This window comes from Salvelinus alpinus, chromosome 10 (assembly GCF_045679555.1).
Source record: "Salvelinus alpinus chromosome 10, SLU_Salpinus.1, whole genome shotgun sequence".
Taxonomy (NCBI): Eukaryota; Metazoa; Chordata; class Actinopteri; order Salmoniformes; family Salmonidae; genus Salvelinus; species Salvelinus alpinus.
Genome location: NC_092095.1, coordinates 26,737,676 through 26,757,758, shown reverse-complemented (window position 1 = coordinate 26,757,758; position 20,083 = coordinate 26,737,676). Strand labels below are relative to the sequence as shown.

At 44.0% G+C, this 20,083-nt stretch overlaps 1 protein-coding gene across 1 annotated transcript in view; it reads right to left on the bottom strand.

Annotated features, from left to right (window-relative positions):
- The window catches only part of gfod1 (glucose-fructose oxidoreductase domain containing 1), a 44,647-nt gene extending 24,891 nt beyond the window's left edge, over positions 1-19,756 (bottom strand). Inside the window, exon 1 of the mRNA XM_071328686.1 lies at positions 19,018-19,756. Within this exon, the coding sequence (XP_071184787.1) occupies positions 19,018-19,270 (253 nt within the window). The 5' untranslated portion in view covers positions 19,271-19,756. The remainder of the gene's footprint in view (positions 1-19,017) is intronic.
- Positions 19,757-20,083: the final 327 nt, after the last annotated feature.

Sequence of the window (20,083 nt, the reverse complement as noted above, 5' to 3'; positions counted from 1 at the left end):
GTCACAGAGCAGAGTGAAAATAAAAACAATCATACACTCGAATTACAGGCTTGATCACCTCTGGTAGTTTCTATAGGATACGGCCCTGATTTATTTTCTGCTGTGTAAATTCTGCCTTACAACTCCAATGCAGACCAACCCAGAAGGCTGTGAGAAAAACAATACTGCTCATGTCCTTACTAAAGCACCAATCCCTCTTCTTGAATATCTAAAATATATACGGAACACAATTCATTCTGACAGAGCTATACAGACGAAAACGATCCTGCTAAGAGGATGTCAACCTGACTCAACCTTTGTTACATTAGGACACACAGTCATTCCACAGACCACACATTAAAATAAAAAGTCCATGTCAGGGCGGTAAGTAAATGAGATGACGGTACAACAGAAAAAAAAAAACAGGAAATGTGTTTCAAGCTTGCAGCATGGATAGTCTTTCTATTCTTAACATAATCTACCATTTCTATAGGGTGTCTGTGTTGGACTGCAACCTGCCTTGTTTATATAAGAGGCCTGCACTACTTCTATAGAATGTTAATCAGGGTCTGCCTATAATGGCACCAGAGGGGATGGCTGCCATTTTACAGGCTCTTAACAAACTGTGCCATTTTTTTTTTTTTTTGCATTGCTTGTAACTTATTTTGTACATAAAGTTGCTGCTACCGTCTCTTATTATCAAAAACAGCTTCTGGACAAAACGATTACTCTCCTCGAACTGAACAAAGATTTTTTCTTTAATGTGTCCGACGCAAAGGATATACTGCTTTCTGGAGAACAGGCCCGAATCCCCGTCAATTGGCGTGAAGAAAAGGCGAAGATACAGAGGGAGAAGGGCGGGGTGCCTTGTTAGGATTCACACGCGAGTGAGTAAATCGCCATTACCATCAGTTCTATTGGCCAATGTGCTATCACTGGAAAACAAACTCGATGATCTACGATCGAGACTATCCTACCAATGGACATTAAAAACTGTAAAATCTTATGTTTCACAGAGTCGTGGCTGAACGACGACACGGATAATATATAACTGGCTGGGTTTTCCGTTCATCAGAAGGACAGAGTAGCTAAGTCTGGTAAGACGAAGGGCGGGGGTCTGTGTCTAATTATCAACAACTGCTGGTGCGCGATGTCTAATATTAACGAAGTCTCGAGGTGTCGCTCGCCTGAAGTAAAATTCCTCATGATAAGCTGTAGACCACACTATCTACCAAGTAAGTTCTCATCTAAACTCAGCAAAAAAAAGAAACGTCCCTTTTTCAGGACCCTGTCTTTCAAAGATAATTCGTAAGAATCCAAATAACTTTACAGATCTTCAATGTAAAGGGTTTAAACACTGTTTCCCATGCTTGTTCAATGAACCATAAACAATTAATGAACATGCACCTGTGGAACAGTCGTTTAGACACTAACATCTTTCAGACGGTAGGCAATTAAGGTCACAGTTATGAAAACTTAGGACACTAAAGAGGCCTTTCTACTGACTCTGAAAAACACCAAAAAGAAAGATGCCCAGGGTCCCTACTCATCTGTGTGAATGTGCCTTAGGCATGCTGCAAGGAGGCATGAGAACTGCAGATGTGGCCAGGGCAATAAATTGCAATGTCCGTACTGTGAGATGCCTAAGACAGCGCTACAGGGAGACAGGACGGACAGCTGATCATCCTCGCCAGACATCAACAACGTCGCCTTTGGGCACAAACCCAGACAGGACTATCAAACACTGCTCTTCACTGATGAGTCACGGTTTTGTCTCACCAGGGGTGATGGTCGGATTCGCGTTTATCGTCGAAGGAATGAGCATTACACCGAGGCCTGTACTCTGGAGTGGGATCGATTTGGAGCTGTCTTGTAATATCCTGCAAGACAGGAATGTCAGTGTTCTGCCACGGCCAGAGAAGTTCCCGGATCTCAATCCCATTGAGCACGTCTGGGACCTGTAGGATCGGAGGGTGAGGTCTAAGGCCATTCCCCCCAGAAATGTCAGGGAAATTGCAGGTGCCTTGGTGGAAGAGTGGGGTAACATCTCACAGTAAGAACTGGCAAATCTGGTGCAGTCCACGAGGAGGAGATGCACTGCAGTACTTAATGCAGCTGGTGGCCACACCAGATACTGAGTGTTACTTTTGATTTTGAACTCCCTTTGTTCAGGGACACATTATTCAATTTCTGTTAGTCACATGTCTGTGGAACTTGTTCAGTTTATGTCTCAGTTGTTGAATCTTGTTATGTTCATACAAATATTTACACATGTTAAGTTTGCTGAAAATAAACACAGTTGACAGTGGGAGGACGTTTCTTTTTTTGCTGAGTTTATATTATTCGTAGCCTTCTATTTACCACCACAAACCGATGCTGGCACCAAGGCCGCACTCAACGAGCTGTATAAGGACATAAGCAAACAAGAAAATGCTCATCCAGAAGCGGCCCTTTCAGTCGCCGGGGACTTTAATGCAGGCAAACTTAAATCTGTTTTACCTCATTTCTACCAGCATGTCACATGTTTAACCAGAGGAGAAAAAAAACCTCTAGACCACCTTAACTCCACACATAGAGAGGCGTACAAAGCTCTCCCTCCATTTGGAAAATCTGACCATAATTATATCCTCCTGATTCCTGCTTACAAGCTAAAATTAAAGCAGGAAGTATCAGTGACCCGTTCAATACGCAAGTGGTCAGATGACGCGGATGCTACGCTACAGGACTGTTTTGAGAGCACAGACTGGAATATGTTCTTTGATTCATCCAATGGCAGTGAGAAGTATACCACCTCAGTCACTGTCTTCATCAATAAGTGCATCAACGACGTTGTCCCCACAGTGACCATACATACATATCCCAACAGGAAGCCATGGATTACAGGCAACATCCGCACTGAGCTAAAGGCCACTAATACGGAGGCTTATAAGAAATCCAGCTATGCCCTCAGACGAACCATCAAACAGGCATAGCGTCAATTCAGGACTAAGATTGAATCTTCTAACGAGCGTCAGAGCCGGTGTTCTATGTGGCAGGGCTTGCAAACTATTACGGACTACAAAGGGAAACCCAGCCACGAGCTGCCCAGTGACGCGAGCCTACCAGACGAGCCAAATGCCTTTTATGCTTGCTTTGAGGCAAGCAGTTCCCGGACAACTGTGTGATCACGCTCTCCGTAGCCGATTTGAGCAAGACCTTTAAACAGGTCAACATTCACAAGGCCGCGGGGCCAGACGGCTTACCATGGTGTGTACTCAGAGAATGCGCAGACCAACTGGAAAGTGTCTTCACTGACATTTTCAACCTCTCCCTGACCGAGTCTGTAATCCCCACGTTTCAAGCAGACCACCATAGTCTCTGTGCCCAAGAATGTGAAGGTAACCTGCCTAAATGACTACCACCCCATAGCACTCACGTCTGTAGCTATGAAGTGCTTTGAAAGGCTGATCATGGCTCACATCAACACCATCATCCTGGAAACCCTAGACCCACTCCAATTTGCATACTGCCCCAACAGATCCACAGATGACACAATCTCAATCACACTCCACACTGCCTTTTTCCACCTGGACAAAAGGAACACCTATGTGAGAATGCTGTTCATTGACTACAGCTCTGCGTTCAACACCATAGTGCCCACAAAGCTCATCACTAAGCTAAAGGACCTTGGGACTAAACACCTCCCTCTGCAACTGGATCATGGTCTTCCTGACGGGCTGCCCCCAGGTGGTAAGGGTAGGCAACAACACATCTGCCACGCTGATCCTCAACACCGGGGCCCCTCAGGGGTGCATGCTTAGTCCCCTCCTTTACTCCCTGTTCACCCACGACTGAGTGCCCTAGCACGACTCCAACACCTCATTAAGTTTGCTCACGACACAGTGGTAGGCCTGATCACCGACAACGATGAGACAGACTATAGGGAGGAGGTCAGAGACCTGGCAGTGTGGTGCCAGGACAACCACCTCTCCCTCAATGTGAGAAAGACAAAGGAGATCGTGGACTACAGGAAAAGGAAGGCCGAACAGGCCCTCATTAACATTGATGGGGCTGTAGTGGAGCGGTTCAAGAGTTTCAAGATCCTTGGTGTCCACATCACCAACAACTTATCATGGTCCAAACACACCAAGACAGTTGTGAAGAGGGCACAACACTTTTCCCCCCCAGGGGACCGAAAATATTTGGAATTGGTCCCCAGATCCTCAAAAAGTTATACAGCTGCACTATTGAGAGCATCCTGACCGGTTGCATCACCGCCTGGTATGGAAACTGCTCGGCATCCGTAAGGCGCTAAAGTGGGTAGTGTGTATGGCCCAATACATCACTGGGGCCAAGCTTCCTGCTCTTCAGGACCTACATACAAAGTGGTGTCAGAGGAACGGACAATTTTTTTTTAAAGACTCCAGTCACCCAAGTCATAGACTGTTCTCTCTGCTAACGCACGGCAAGCGGTACTAGAGTGCCAAGTCTAGCTCCAAAAGGCTCCTTAACAGCTTCTACCCCAAAGCTATAAGACTGCTGAACAACAATCACATGGCCACCCGGACTATTCACATTGACCCCCCCCCCTTTGTTTTTACACTGCTGCTACTCGCTGTTTATTATCTATGCATAGTCAATTTACCCCTACCTACATGTACAAATTACCTTGACTAACATGTATCCCCACATTGACTCGGTACCGGTACCCCCTGTATATAGCATCGTTATTGTTATGTCATTTTATTGTGTTACTTTTTATTTTTTTTAATTACCTTTATTTAGTAAATATTTCATTAACTCTATTTCTTGAACTGCATTGTTGGTTAAGGGCTTGTAAGTAAGCATTTCGCAATATTCGGTGCATGTGACAAATAACATTTGATTTGATATCAATGCACAGCAGATCAGTGTATCAGAGGACAGAGCTTAGGACTGCTTAATTACTAAGCCCTTCATGGAAAAGGGCCATTGTGCCTGGCATGTGATGGTAGTACCGAGGATTGGAGATGGGCACCCCTAAAAAAGGCTTGACATTAAAATAACACTACATGAATGAGACAGAGAAAAAAGTGAAGTGACTCTGCATCAATGGCAATGATGAATGTGGGAAATTTCAAGAGTAAGCGCCTACATAGTCACTGAATACCATTTATAAAAAATGATTATTTTGCATCCCACAATGGCTACAAATTAAAATAAATCTGCATATACATAATGTTGGACTCTCCCCCTGTGAAGACAATCTCTTTGAGGGGGAAAACACATGTCTGTCTTTCACGGGAGAGGGGAGCACGTGCGTGGTGAGCACAGAAGCTTCCCTCTCAGCTTTGGGGACGACTGCAGGTTGCTTGGCTCAGCCTGTGCTGTAGAGACGGAGCAGACAGAAGGACCCCTGGGACTGGTCTTCTGTGATGGTCATCTGCATTCTGAGGCGGCATAAAGACAATGGAGACCTGAAATCATGGTACTGCTACAATGCAGGACTGCCAGGATGCTTGACCTCAATGAGAGAAACTTACCACAATTACTGGTCTATGTAGGATGGAAATGGATGGGTTGAGGGTGACAAGGACCAGAAATGGAATATAAGTAGATGTTCTGAAGAATTGTGTAGCTGGTAGATTGGAAGAAAACGTCTTGGTGGAGAAATTAGACAGCGAGGCCCAAGTAGCAAGACCAGGGTATGCAAATACGAATCACTCAAGAGGGACGTTTTTGAGTACGGCACTGAGGCATTGTTCCTCGGATGTCGCACCCTGAATAGGCTCTCATCGACAGCCGCCCATGGTGTATGTAGGTTGTGGCCATTATTAGCATTGTCATAGCAGGGAACTTCCTTTTTCCTGTTGTTCATTGCTGCTAGCAAGATTCAACTTGAATTCACACTTCTCTCAAATACCAGAGCACGACCACACAAAAACACACTCGTACAGGAAGTGAGATATGTACTGCGGCTAGATCTGATACAAACATGGCCTTCCTGTTCTTACAGTAGGTCTTAAAAGAAGTCTCTTCTTTCAATGGTGTTACAAACCCCATCTATAAGCATTAAAACACAGTTGTAGATGCATTACTGATACCATCCTATAATTGTTAATCTGACTGGGGTACCGCACTGTCAGACCAAATCTTATGTTAAGGCTCTTTAGGAATGCAGGTGAATGTTGGGGGCCTTCCAGAGTAGTCTGCTCTCCCCTCATGGGACTGCCTCATATGGGCCTGCCACCTGTCTCTATTCCCCATTGTCCAATTATGAAACACAAGTGCCGCTGCTCCCGTGCAAATGCACATAAAGGATATTTAAGACATTTGTGGGTGATTCCACACCAGCGTAGCCCAAAAATATTTTTGGTATCTCAGATTGTTCTGTCAATTCGCACATATTAACTTCATTGTTTGACATGCTTTATTTATGAGAAAATCATAAGACCCTATGATCTGTGAACCGTACATGACACAGACAACATCTTGGTGTCATTATATTCCTTATAGTGTACTCTCAAATATGCAGTATATCTAGATTCTGAAATCAACATTTTCACATTCATTTGTTCAACATCAAAATATAATAATATTTCAAAAGTACCCTTTTTGTTGTTTATTTTTAGACATTGTAACAATTTATGTGACCCATACTTACGCAATAAGGCCCGGGGAGGTGCGGTATATGGCTGTTCTTACGCACAACGCAATGTGGAGTGCCTGGATACAGCCATTAGCCGTGGTATATTGACCATATACCACAAACCCCCAAGGTGCCTTATTGCTATTATAAACTGGTTACCAACGTAATTAGAACAGTAAAAATATTTTGTGGTCATACCCACTGTATACGGTCTGATATACCACGGCTTTCAGCCAATCAGCATTGTGGGCTCGAACCACCCAGTTTATGAATAGAAAATGACTTTATAGGTTATTAACCAATCACAGCCCTTTAGGATTGCACATTCAGAAAGTTCCATTTGAATCCATTTTCCCATTCACAGTGTTGGTGGTGCTCATAAAATTGATTTGATTTAGCAGAGAGCCCACTCTGGAAATGTGATGTACTTGTACAGTATATTGTTCCAAACAATATCTTAAAATGGCAAAAACTAAGAGTACTTTTGAGATAATATTTTTGTGATTTTTATTTATTTCAGAATCAAGACATACTCCATATTATAGAGCACACTATAAGGAGTATAATGACACCAAGATGTCTGTATCATGTACGGTTCACAGATCAAATGGTCTTAAAGGGCCTAAAATGGCCACTTTCATCATGATTCTCTCAAAAATGGTTAGTGATACAAATGGAAAAAGGATTTCAAACATCCCAATGAAGTTTCTATGTAAGAATTGCCAGAACAATCGGAGATATCCAGAAAATATCTTTGGTAAGCTGGCATGGAATCGCTGTTACGTGAGGATTCCACCTTGGTAATGATAATAATATCAGCAAATAAAAAAATTAAAAAGATCCTAACAACAATAAATCACTTTTCAAAATCTTGAAACAATAGGTTCTGTGTCTATGAGTGTATGCAGTGCAGAAAAATGACATCATCCCTGATTTCTTACTGACTGGTACAGTAGCTGCAAGTCTGTACTTTGTGTAGACAAGATTAGCCCTGTTTAACCTTACCTAGAAGGAGTGGTTTATGGCAAATGTCTACGCTTCGCTTCTGGTCAAAGGAACATCAATCAAGATGCCCCCACAACAGTCAGCAGATACATTATTTGGCAACAACAAGGCAATCCTGCAGAACATGTTTGGATGGATATTTGGATGACGGGCACAATTTCTGGCGATTAGTGCAGCGTGTCACAACATGAATAGAACTAAGGAATGGCAGCAGCAAAAAAAGGAATTATGCATCCAGACATCACTGCGTTTGTGGGATGCATGGCCAAATGTAACCATTGCGGCACTTTCAAAAAACATGAACAACAAGTGGAGGCACAAAGCAACGAAAGAACAGACCCTCATTTCATAGAGACAGACGGGCTTCGAAGAGTAAACTCTTCCCCCAATTGAGGAACGCTCACTTTTCAGCACCGGGAGAAGGTATCCTGAAAGAGCTCCTGTTCTGCGATTCAGTTAGCAAACAAAGGCAATTTCACAGGACCTTAAGACCAGGGGCCTCTCTCCCTCTCTCTCCCTCTTTCCCACTCTCTCTCTGCAGCTTCTATTAGCATGTAAATGGACGTCCAACAGGATCGAACATGAAGGGCCGGGAAACTCCCAAACAACAAGTGGCGACATTGAGGAAAAGCATGGGAATGGCACTGTCATTTGGTCTCCTATACGTCTAACACAGAGCCAAAAAAAGCTACAAACACACAGCTTGAGTCTTCACAATAGGGACCTAGAACAGAGGGCATGGAAGGAAGTGGAAGACCAATAGTTAATTTAGACCACAATGTGCCCTGAAGGCACCCAGAGGAAGATATCATGTGGAGGGCTGCTCTAGTACATTCACATAACCCTTCAGACTTCTCCACAGCATGATAGGTGGCTGTAGTATATCCACCAGAGTAGGATGAGCAATTGCAAGGCTTTAAGCCCACAGAAAGTGTCACAGAGGTCAGCCGGTTTTAGCTAGCCTAACCTACACGCATGTGAGGTAACTGCAGGGGACATGACGATATCCAATCCAGGCAGAGTTGGTAGGTACCAGATGTATTGGAAGTGTAGTATCTGGGCAGTGTTTAGGCTAGAGGAGGCCTACTTTCCACAGGATATAATTAAGCAATAAGGCCTGAGGGGGTGTGGTATAATGGCCAATATACCACGGCTAAGGGCTGTTTTTAGGCACGACGCAACGCAGTTGGCCATATACCACATACCCCCGAGGTGCATTATTGCTATTATAAACTGGTTACCAATGTAATTAGGGCAGTAAAAATAAATGTTTTGTTATACCCGTGGTATACAGTCTGATATACCATAGCTGTCAATCAATCAGCATTCAGGGCTCGAACCACCCAGTTTATAATCACTACAGCTGCACACCACTAGCAGGTAGCTCTGCTTGGACTTCTTCTATTGATGAGGAAGTGTCTGTCTGTGCGTCTCAGAGGACGCTGACCTGTTACCCGATAGCCCCGGCCGCTGAAGCCAGGGTCAGGCTTAGGAGTGCAGGCAGGCTCACACGGTGCTGCAAAGGTCAGTTGCATCAGACCCCAACACTGAGCCAGAGAGCAGAGGCTGCATCTCAATAGACTAGAGTGGCCTCCTTTCCTCGTCTCTTCTCCTTTGCATGCACTGATAAGAAAAGTCTGAGTAGGTCGTTATCATTCAAATGTTACAATAAGGTGCAGAGCGTTCGATTTTCTTGCTGGCGGGCAAGGAGACCTCTGCTCCGCTAAAACCATTAACAACTTTGTGCCTTTGTCAAGCGATTGTTAAATAAATGTTAACTATTTGGTTACAATATCATCACCCCTTGAAGAGCATAGATCAGAACATCAAATGTCTGATTATTCCATGCAAAACAATTGCGCACATTTAGTTACACAGCAAGTAAATGCATGCTTTTCATGATCAGTAAACATCAATTGATCATGTAATTTCAGATGCGTGAGGGTAGCCTCACGATATTACTCAATATTGGACACAATTACACGGAACAAATATATAAACATAACACGTAAAGTGTTGGTCCCATGTTTCATGAGCTGAAATAAAAGATCATCGAATTTTTTCATACGCACAAAAAACTAATTTCTCGCAAATGTTGTGCACAAATTTGTTTACATCCCTGTCAGTGAGCATTTCTCCTTTACCAAGATAATCCATCCACCTGACAGGTGTGGCATATCAAGAAGCGACTAAACAGCATGATCATTACATTAAAAGGCAACTCTAAAATGTTCAATTTTGTCACACATCACAATGTTACGTCTCAAGTCGAGGGACCGTGCAATTGTCATTCTGACTGCAAGAATGTTCACCAGAGCTGTTGCCAGAGAAATGAATGTTCATTTCTCTACCATAAGCCGCCTCTAACGTCGTTTTAGAGAATTGTGGTATGGGCAGGCATAAGCTACGGACAACGAACAGAATTGCATTTTATCGATGGCAATTTGAATGAACAAAAAGGCCAATTGTGTGACTCATTTTTTTACGGTACAGTATCTGTGACCAACAGATGCATATCTGTATTCCCAGTCATGTGAAATCCATAGATTAGGGCCTACTGAATTTATTTACATTGACAGATTTCTTTATATAAACTGTAACTCAGTACAATCAATTAAATTGTTGCATGTTTTGTATATACTTTTGTTCATTACAATTGGATATTTGAGTGGTATAAAAATAAAAAGTGAACTGTAACTGACAAGTATGTGGTTTGTGGTTTAGGATTAATTTCCCATCCTTTGTTGGCTCTGCCTGCCAAGCAGCAGAAGGGCACTTTTGCCGATCACAGGCGGTTGGTGGCACCTTAATTGGGGAGGACGGGCTTGTGGTAATGGCTGGAGTGGAATTAGTGGAATGGTATCAAATACATCAAACAAATGGTTTCCATGTGGTTGATGCCATTCCATTTGCTTTGTGACAGACATTATTATGAGCCTTCCTCACCTCAACAGCCTCCTGTGTTGCCGATTTACTGTTAGCTGATAATGTTGACCTTGCAAGCTACAGGTAAAAACTTTGTATAATTGGCTAAACATCGTGGTAAGTAGACCTAATGTACTTTTTCCTCCAACCAATGTAGGTCTACCTAGCGAAATAAGCTAACATCCCATTTTCAACATTGTTTTTAAGATTGTTTCATCACGATTGCTGCTGACAGATATGATAGGCTACATGGATTGATGGACCACGTCAAATTGGCTAGCTAGCTAATAACAGATCACTTCAATATGGCTGGTTAACAAGCTAACTTTCAGGAGGTAAACTAGATGGCTATATCCAAATATTGTTAGATTTGCTTGCCATGTTAGTGGTGATAACAGTAGTCCGACTTTACCAGGACGAGGACTTGCCGATGTCAAGCTCTTTCCAAAAGCCTAATCTCTGATGAAGGAAGCGATATGGCATGTTGTTTGCTGATCCTAGCTAGCTACATGCCAAATGGATAGGCTACCCTCACATATCTGAAATTACATGATCGATTGAGTTTTACTGGTCATGAAAAGCATGCAGTTGCTTGCTGTATAAAACTCTGATGATAGAGCCAAATGTGGAATAATCTGAAATGTGTTGTTCTGACTATGCTCTTTGAGAAGTGATGATATTAAAACCAAATATTGCTAACATTTATTTAACAATCCCTTGAAAACAGCACGTAGTTGTCAATGGCTTTAGAGGAGCTGTGGGTCTCCTTGCCCCCCAGGAGTCAAATCGAATGCTCTGCACCGTATTGTGAAGTTTTATTGATAACGACATATAGGTCAAAGGAAAATGGGATGTGGAGAAGACTATAAAGTCTGTCAACCTCCTCCTCCCTCCCAGGCCCAACTAGTTCACCTCGCCCATCACGTCTCCGTAGGTTTTTCTGTTCCTTTGAAACTACTTCAAAGTGGGAGTGAGCAGTCTCAACTAACCAGGGACACTTAGAAACAGACGGACAGATTGACATGCCATAGAGAGAAGAGACAGATAAGCCAAAAGATTAACAGGTGATACTTTGGTCAATGTACTGATAAGATGCCATTTGTAGGCTAATTATTGTACCAAGTCAACCCTGTGGTTTCACTACTTGGCTTTGTATTCATTCATGAATTGCACAGGAAGGCTCAAGGCTCAAGGCTCTACCTGTGTCACACGCGCTCTACACCAGATGAACGTGCTAGATAGTGAGTGAATGCTGTGTGTGTGTGTGTGTGTGTGTGTGTATGTGTGTGAGAGAGAGTGAGAATGTTTGAGTGAGAATGTTTGAGACATGGAGGAAACTGGTCAAGGATGGGCAGGGCTACAGCATTCCAGGTTGACATCATAGTGAGAAATGAGAATGTAAAGTGACTCAAAATGCCAGTACCTGTTCAGGTGGGGAGGGAACACGAAGATAGTCACCACAGCAATAAATGGAACAGAATCCTAGGTGGTGTCTGGTCACACTTTCTAATATTTCACATTAGCCCAGTCATGGAGTAAACAGAGGCTTGCCTTGCTCTCATCAATCATCTGCTAGCACTGTCACTAAATTTGTACACTGAATGAATGCTTGTATGCTTGGTAATGATTGGTAATTATTGTACCAAGTCAACCCTGTGGTTTCACTACTTGGCTTTGTATTCATTCATGAATTGCACAGGAAGGCTCAAGGCTCAAGGCTCTACCTGTGTCACACGCGCTCTACACCAGATGAACGTGCTAGATAGTGAGTGTGCATCAAAACAGGTTTAAATGTCTCCCCGCCTATATTTTCTTCCCGCCTACAAGACAAATCTGCAAAAGGGAGGGAAAGTACACCTGCACCTCTTCCTCAAAATACATTTGCTTCCAGTCTCTGATTGCATCTAGCATCTGTCCTGCATCACACAATCTGATCTTATCCTCCAGCTAGTTGCTAGAATGCACAGCAGCAAATGGAAATTCTTCGGGCTCGGGTGCAGAAGAAATGCTAATGAATTTGGGTAAAACTTGAGTAAGGGAGTTTCTAAACACTGATGCACTTTACACTGTCGGGCAATACATTCTAGGCGCTAACGCAAGTCCTTTAACTGAAGACTGTAAGATGAGCTACTAATCCCAACCAGCGTGTTTGCTTGCCAGGGCGCCAATTCCCTGAGAAATGTCTCAGACTCCCAACATCAGATACCTTAGTAATGCTATAGTAGGAAGGAGGAAGAAAACAAAAACAAAGAAGAAATTATTTTTGAAGAAGAGATGTGGCCTTGTTGGTTAGACCCGTTTGTTTTAATGTGACCAAGATTGTTACACTGAGGGGTAAAACCGCATAACAATACCAGTTGCTTGGGAAACATCACTTGCCTCATGCCAGTGTTTTACCCTGGTCCCCTTAGTTTGGTTCAATGTCCATTGTCAGGCCGGCCCCATCCATGATTTTGGTTAGACAGTCGGCAAATGCCTTCCAAGTGCAAATTCCAGTTCAGCAACCGTCTGATTAGGGCTTATCGACACGATGAACGAGGTAAACAAGCCGGTGTTAGAGAGATAAGCATTGCCTTGTCACACACCCTGAAAAGGGGAAGTAGCTTTGCATTCAACGGCCACTATTCCAAGTCAGCGTGGGTTGGTGGTCAAAGCAAGTTCCTGAGCCCTCATGGGCCGCTGTGTGTGTGTGTGTGTGTGTGTGTGTGTGTGTGTGTGTGTGTGTGTGTGTGTGTGTGTGTGTGTGTGTGTGTGTGTGTGTGTGTGTGTGTGAGAGAGTGAGAGAGAGAGAATGTTTGAGACATGGAGGAAACTGGTCAAGGATGGGCAGGGCTACAGCATTCCAGGTTGACATCATAGTGAGAAATGAGAACGTAAAGTGACTAAAAATGCCAGTACCTGTTCAGGTGGGGAGGGAACACGAAGACAGTCACCACAGCAATAAATGGAACAAAATCCTAGGTGGTGTGTGGTCACACTTTCTAATATTTCACATTAGTCCAGTCATGGAGTAAACAGAGGCTTGCCTTGCCTTGCTCTCATCAATCATCTGCTAGCACTGTCACTAAATTTACCTAAACCAACAAAACTGGGGTGGGAAATGTAATAAGGGGCTCTACGAAAGACTGTCAAAACAGAAGCTAGAGGACATGTTTACACGTGAGTGGTCACGGTTGGTGGCAACTTTATTTACACACGCCAGAGTAAAGTTCAAGTTATGACAAAGACCATTGTACGCACATCAGCACACCTTTAACACACGAGTACAATGATTTCACTCCAAAAGTTACAATGATGACACATTGATTACTCAGTGACTGTTGATATCTTCAGGCTCTGGTTATACCAGCATGACAATTTAAGGTACCACAAAAAGGGTAGGGAACGCCTACTCTGTTAACTGTGCAATAACTCAATTAGCCCTTGAACTCCTAAATGACACACTTAAAAAAAAAAACTTTGGCAAAGGGTAAAGTCTACAAAACCGAGTCCACTTTGTTCGTAACAGGTTCAACTTTTGGGAACAGAAAACCGTATAGAGATCAAATGTTTCATCAATGCGAAAATCTGCAGAATGTCGGGCAAAACCCATCACACTCCATCTTCTCCCACTGCCGGCCACTGGGCCTCCTCTCATCACCATATTTGGTGGTGAGTGGAAATGCTAACCGGATGCTTCAGACTTATACATCCGGTGAAACATCTGTTTCAATTGTTCCATCTTTGTTACTATGGTCAATGAACCTTAACGACCCCAAGCATTTTCTACCGAAGAGACGCCACCATCCAGTTCTACCACTGCTGTGTCCTTGAGGCTGCTATCTGGTGCTTTGGCAACAATTTCAAAGAAAGGTAAATGACAAGTAAAATGTAATCTTCACACATTAACGATAACCAAATACATTGGTCTGGACAGTGAGCACAAGCCTTCCAGGTTAGGAAGGGCTGACATCACATCAGCTACATGGGCATATGTTGAACACACACTGGCCAGTACTCATCTGGGCAACATTTCACATTGCTCTTATACCTGTGTAGTATCTGACACTGCAGTGGAGGCTCCTCAGAGGACAGAGGAGGAAGGGGAGGACCCTCCTCCTCAGTGGATTTCATAAAAATAAAAATAGTGAAACATTAAAAAAAGCTATCATTTTAAGATAAAACTATACTAAATAGGGGCAGCAGGGTAGCCTAGTGGTTAGAGCGTTGGACTTGTAACCAAAAGGTTGCAAGATCGAATCCCTGAGCTGACAAGGTAAAAATCGGGCGTTCTGCCCCTGAACAAGGCAGTTAACCCACTGTTCCTAGGCCGTCATTGAAACTAAGAATTTGTTCTTAACTGACTTGCCTAGTTAAATAAAATAAAATATTCACATCACCAAATAATTGATTAAGGAAAGGGAAAGGGGGATACCTAGCGGCAGGTAGCCTAGTGGTTAGAGAGTTGGGCCAGTAACAAAGGTTGCTAGATTGAATCTCTGAGCTGACAATGTAAAAATCTGTCATTCTGAGCAAGGCAGTTAACCCACTGTTCCCCAGGTGCACCTCTCTGATTCAGAAGGGTTGGGTTAATGCGTAAGACACATTTCAGTTGAAGGCAGTCAGTTGTACAACTGACTAGGTATCTCCCTTTCCCTAGTCAGTTGTACACTGAATGAATGCATTCAATTGAAACGTGTCTTATGCATTTAACACAAACCCTCTAAAACACACTGTTTTGCAATGAAGGTCTACAGTAGCCTCAAAAGCACTCTGTGGGGTAGCACCATGGTGTAGCCGGAGGATAGCTAGTTTCCGTCCTCCTCTGGGTACATTGATTTCAATACAAATCCTAGAAGGCTCATGGTTCTCACCCCCTTCCATAGACTTACACAGTAATTCACTTCCGGAGGACGTCGTACAACCTATCAGAGCTCTTGCAGCATGAACTGACATTTTGTCCACCCAATCAAAGGACCAGAGAATGAATATAGTACTGAAGGCATTAGCTATAGCTAGATATCAGTGCAATGCATAAAATGTGGTAAGTATTTGACTCAAAGAGAGAGAAAGACAATAGTTAAACAGTTTTGAACAAATACATTTCTTCAAAAATGAAGGAGAAGCAAGAGAGAGAGTATCATAGTATTTTTTTCACTTTCACTTACTAAACTGTGGTAGCTAGCTAGTTTAGCCTACTCAAACACCCGGCTCAAACAGAGAGGGATGCTATGTTAGCTACAATGAGTGATCATGCTGTTTGTATGTGGCTCCTATGAAAGTGAACTGTGTTTGCGTGTGATCAGGGGTGTATTCATTCCGCCGATTGTTGAAATGTTTTTCTTAAAACATGGATAAACATATCTGAATTTGTCCAATAGAAACTCTTGTTTGCAACTGTTGGACTAGTGATTACACCCAAGATAGATGCAGGCAAGAGTGTGCAAGGTGGTATTGAATGTGTCACTGTGTGTTACCTTGTTTACAAAAAAAATTGTCTTGACCTGTGCACCTGTGTCTACATTGTAAACTTTCATTCATAGGCTAGGTTGTAGCAACCTCATAATCGGTATAGTAGCCTAAACCTATCGATGTTACATTGAGCTGGGTGAATTGAATATGAATGACAGTCATCCAATATTCTGTAATAGAAATAAGGCCGTGCTCATGAAAAGAAATCTTGTCTTCCCTCATCTTAAAACGGCACCAAACGCCACTGTTACACTGTAATTACTACTAGTTTTACTCTGCTAAACTCCCCCTTAAAGTCCATAATTTCCTATCTGCTGAGTCTGACCCAAATGCTAGCTACAGATGTAGGATCTTAATTTGAGCCAGTTTGTTACAGCAGGGACATAATCCTGCAGCAACAGGAAATGTGAATTATTATGTGGATTAAAATGATTTATAAATGTTATATCAGGGCAAATCATGTCTGAAATGTTAAAGTGGTGGCCTCCTGAGTTGCGCAGTGGTATAAGGCAATGCATCGCAGTGCTAGCTGTGCCACTAGAGATTCCTGGGTTTGAGTCCAGGCTCTGTCGCAGCCGGCCGCGACTGGGAGACCCATGGGTCAGCGCACAATTGGCCCGGTGTTGTCCGGGTTAGGGGAGGGTTTGGCTGGCAGGGATGTCCTTGTCCCATCGCTCACTAGAAACTCATGTGGCGGGCGGGCGCAGTGCACGCTGACACGGTCGCCAGGTGTACAGTGTTTCCTCCGACACATTGGTGCCGCTGACATCCGGGTTAAGTGGGAATTGTGTCAAGAAGCAGTGCGGCTTGGTTGGGTTGTGTTTCAGAGGACGCACGGCTCTCGACTTCGCCTCTCCCGAGACCGTACGGGAGTTGCAGAAATGAGACAAGAATGTACTTACCAATTGAATACCACGAAATTGGGAGAACAAGTTATAATAATAATAATAATAATAACATAAAAAAATGAAATGTTAAAGTAGAAATTACAAACTTTAGAAGCCTTTTTAAACCTAGAATACACTACAAGATTGCATATCCTGCTATGTAGGAAAACTCTCACCAACAAAAGAGTGATCAAATTAAGATCCTACATCATGTAAATATATTCAGCCTCTACTTATGTATCAAGGCCACAGCTCCAAGGACCGCAGAAAGTAGGCATATTAAGAGGGTTTTATTCATTAAGGGTATCATTCTCTGTGATGTTGCCTTAGTGATGTGTTTTGCCCTCTGCTGGCTCGGCCAGCATGGGGTTATCTTTAGGTCTCCCATGTCCCGTCCCATTGTTATTTCCTATTTCATCATTGTCACTGGACACCTGCATGTGTCAGTCTGTCCATTTGATTTATCCATTATCACATGGTCTAGACTAGAGGCAAATAGTCCAATAGTGTGCAACTGCAACCCGCAATTTGGGGTGCCTGTGGGCATCTACAGGAACGCCCCCACCTCGAGTATACCATTGGTTCCTGCATGAACATCCCCACGCCTGCCCTCACGCCTGCCCTCACAGTCTTTAACAGAACTGCAAGAAAACAGTGCCCGACAGGCAGTAGCAAAGGACACAGTCTACTGGTTACCCCCGCCTCCCGCCAGTAAAGCAGGCAGGAGTCTGGAGCAACACTGTGTGCTAACTAGCTAGCTCTCGCCCCTGCCTGCTGTGCACCATAGAAAACCGAGGGACACGGTACACCAGTGTCGCCCCCCACGCGGTGGCGACACTGTGTGCTAGCGACATTGTGTGCTAGCTAGCTTGCTAGGTAGCTAGTTAGCTACAGTAGCACACGGTGCTGCCCCCCCCCCGCCGCCTCCCGTGTACCGGAGTCCTCCTTAGGACAAGCTGATTAAGCTAGCACAGTGTCCTTCGCTCCCGCCTGCCGAACACCTTCCCTTGCCGTCGTTAACGGAACTGCAGGAAAACAGTGCACGAAAGGCAGATTTGGCAGCTGCCAGGAGAACGTTACCTGCTTCAATGTATAGTGCACACTATAACGTTTGGTGGAGGAGGAAACATGGTCTGGGGCTGTTTTTCATGGTTCGGGCTAGGCCCCTTAGTTCCAGTGAAGGGAAATCTTAACGCTACAGCATACAGTGACATTCTAGACAATTCTGTGCTGCCAACTTTGTGGCAACAGTTTGGGGAAGGCCCTTTCATGCCCCCCATGCACAAAGCGAGGTTCATACAGAAATGGTTTGTTCAGATCGGTGTGGAAGAACTTGACTGGCCTGCACAGAGCCCTGGCCTCAACCCCTTCGAACACTTTTGGGATGAATTGGAAGGCTGACTGCGAGCCAGGCCGATTCGCCTAACATCAATGCCCAACGTCCCTACCGCTCATCGCTAAATGGAAGCAAGTCCCGCAGCAATGTTCCAACATCTAGTGGAAAGCCTTTGCAGAAGAGTGGATGCTGTTTTAGCAGCAAAGGGGGGACCAACTCCATATTAATGGCCATGATTTTGGAATGAGATGTTCGACGAGCAGGTGTCCGCATACTTTTAGTCATGTAGTGTAGAATAAAAATGGACGAGAATAAAGAGGGGTTCCTGCAGATGCAGGAATTCCCACCTGCAGGAACACCCCAAATTGCAGCTGCAGTTGCACCCTTCTCAAATAGTCAGCCAGTCATTGCTGTCATAATTATGTAATAACTGTAGACTCAATTGCAAAAGTTCCTGCTTTACCAAATGTCAACTGGTTCATGTTGAAGAAGATGTAATTAAGATAGCACGGACATTGTGTCCCGAACCCTGGCCTATTAGTAAGGGATTTTAAAGTGATTATACAGAAGTGACTTTCCTATAGGCTGCTCATTTTCATTCATTTGGATTGCAGCTGATTGGGAGAGACTGACACAGCTGTCGGCAACATCAGATACACTTCTCCGCAAAAAGCCTACCTTACTCTACGTCTGTTCATTGAAAATAATACATGGCAATGTTGTAATAAGCTGTATAACAGTCCTCGTGAAATCAATGGGGAATAAGTCAAACGCCATATATAGGCTATCACACCAAGGAAGCTCATGTCACAGCATCCCCGACTCACCTAATGTTTTGACAGCAATCTGCCGCGTCAAAGGTGGAGGCAGGTTAATGCACACCAAATCCACATCCTGATGCAGCAAAACGTCGTCGATTCTATTGGTATAAAACGGTACGTTCATTTCCTTGGCCAGCTCCTCTGCTTCCTCCTGAGTCCGTCCCCATAGAGCCTTGACGGCGAATCCTTCGTTCTTCAGAAGAGGGATAATCACACGCGCGGTCAAGCTGGTGCCAAACACGCCGACCCCGGGAAGCATGGCTCGAGTGACCGGTCTTCACGACCAGCTTCACAGCATAGCAACGCGGCAGACGCGGGGAGAAACGCAATTGTTAACATCAGATTGGCCATCCACCCGCTCAAATCGACCTGGCACCTCGCATTTTAGCATCCGTTTTGATCGATTTGTAATAGATATTGTCGTATCCGCCGTTATCACAACAATTATACGAAAATCCGCGTATTCTAGATACACAAATTAAAATGCACCATTCTGAATTAACCGCGTCCGGCTACGAATGAAGGGCATGTCACTTTCTGTCTTTCCTGCAACGCCCTCTGTACAGCTATAGAAACCAAGAAAATAAGTCAGAATTTCCTGTTAGCGTTGTAGAGGTGTGAAAAAGCATTCCAGTCGCTTTCAATAGGCCTGGGATGATGCCTGTATTTAAATGCATGCAACGCCGATGATCCAGCAGTATTATGCAGTTTTTATTAACGTTGCAACCCAGTTCTGCAATGACTGTGCTGGATACGTCAGGCTCCGGAGAGTGATCCCTCCCAGTTTTAACCCTCTCGCCCCTGGCATGAAGCGGTTAGAATTTGACGCCCATCATAGTCGCAGCAGGTGCAATAACGGAGTATAGTTTAAAGACCAGGGCCTTGTTTCCAAAAAGCATCTTACGGCTAAGATCATCGTTAGAACCTTAGTAGGAGTATCGTTAAATCTCCGAGCTGTTAACCAAAACCATCTTTATTATAACGTGGTACTTAAATGCTCATAATCTAACGCCTGCCTCAGACCACTCGTAGAACAGCTAAATGCGTCGGTCGATGTTTTTTTTGGCCTACA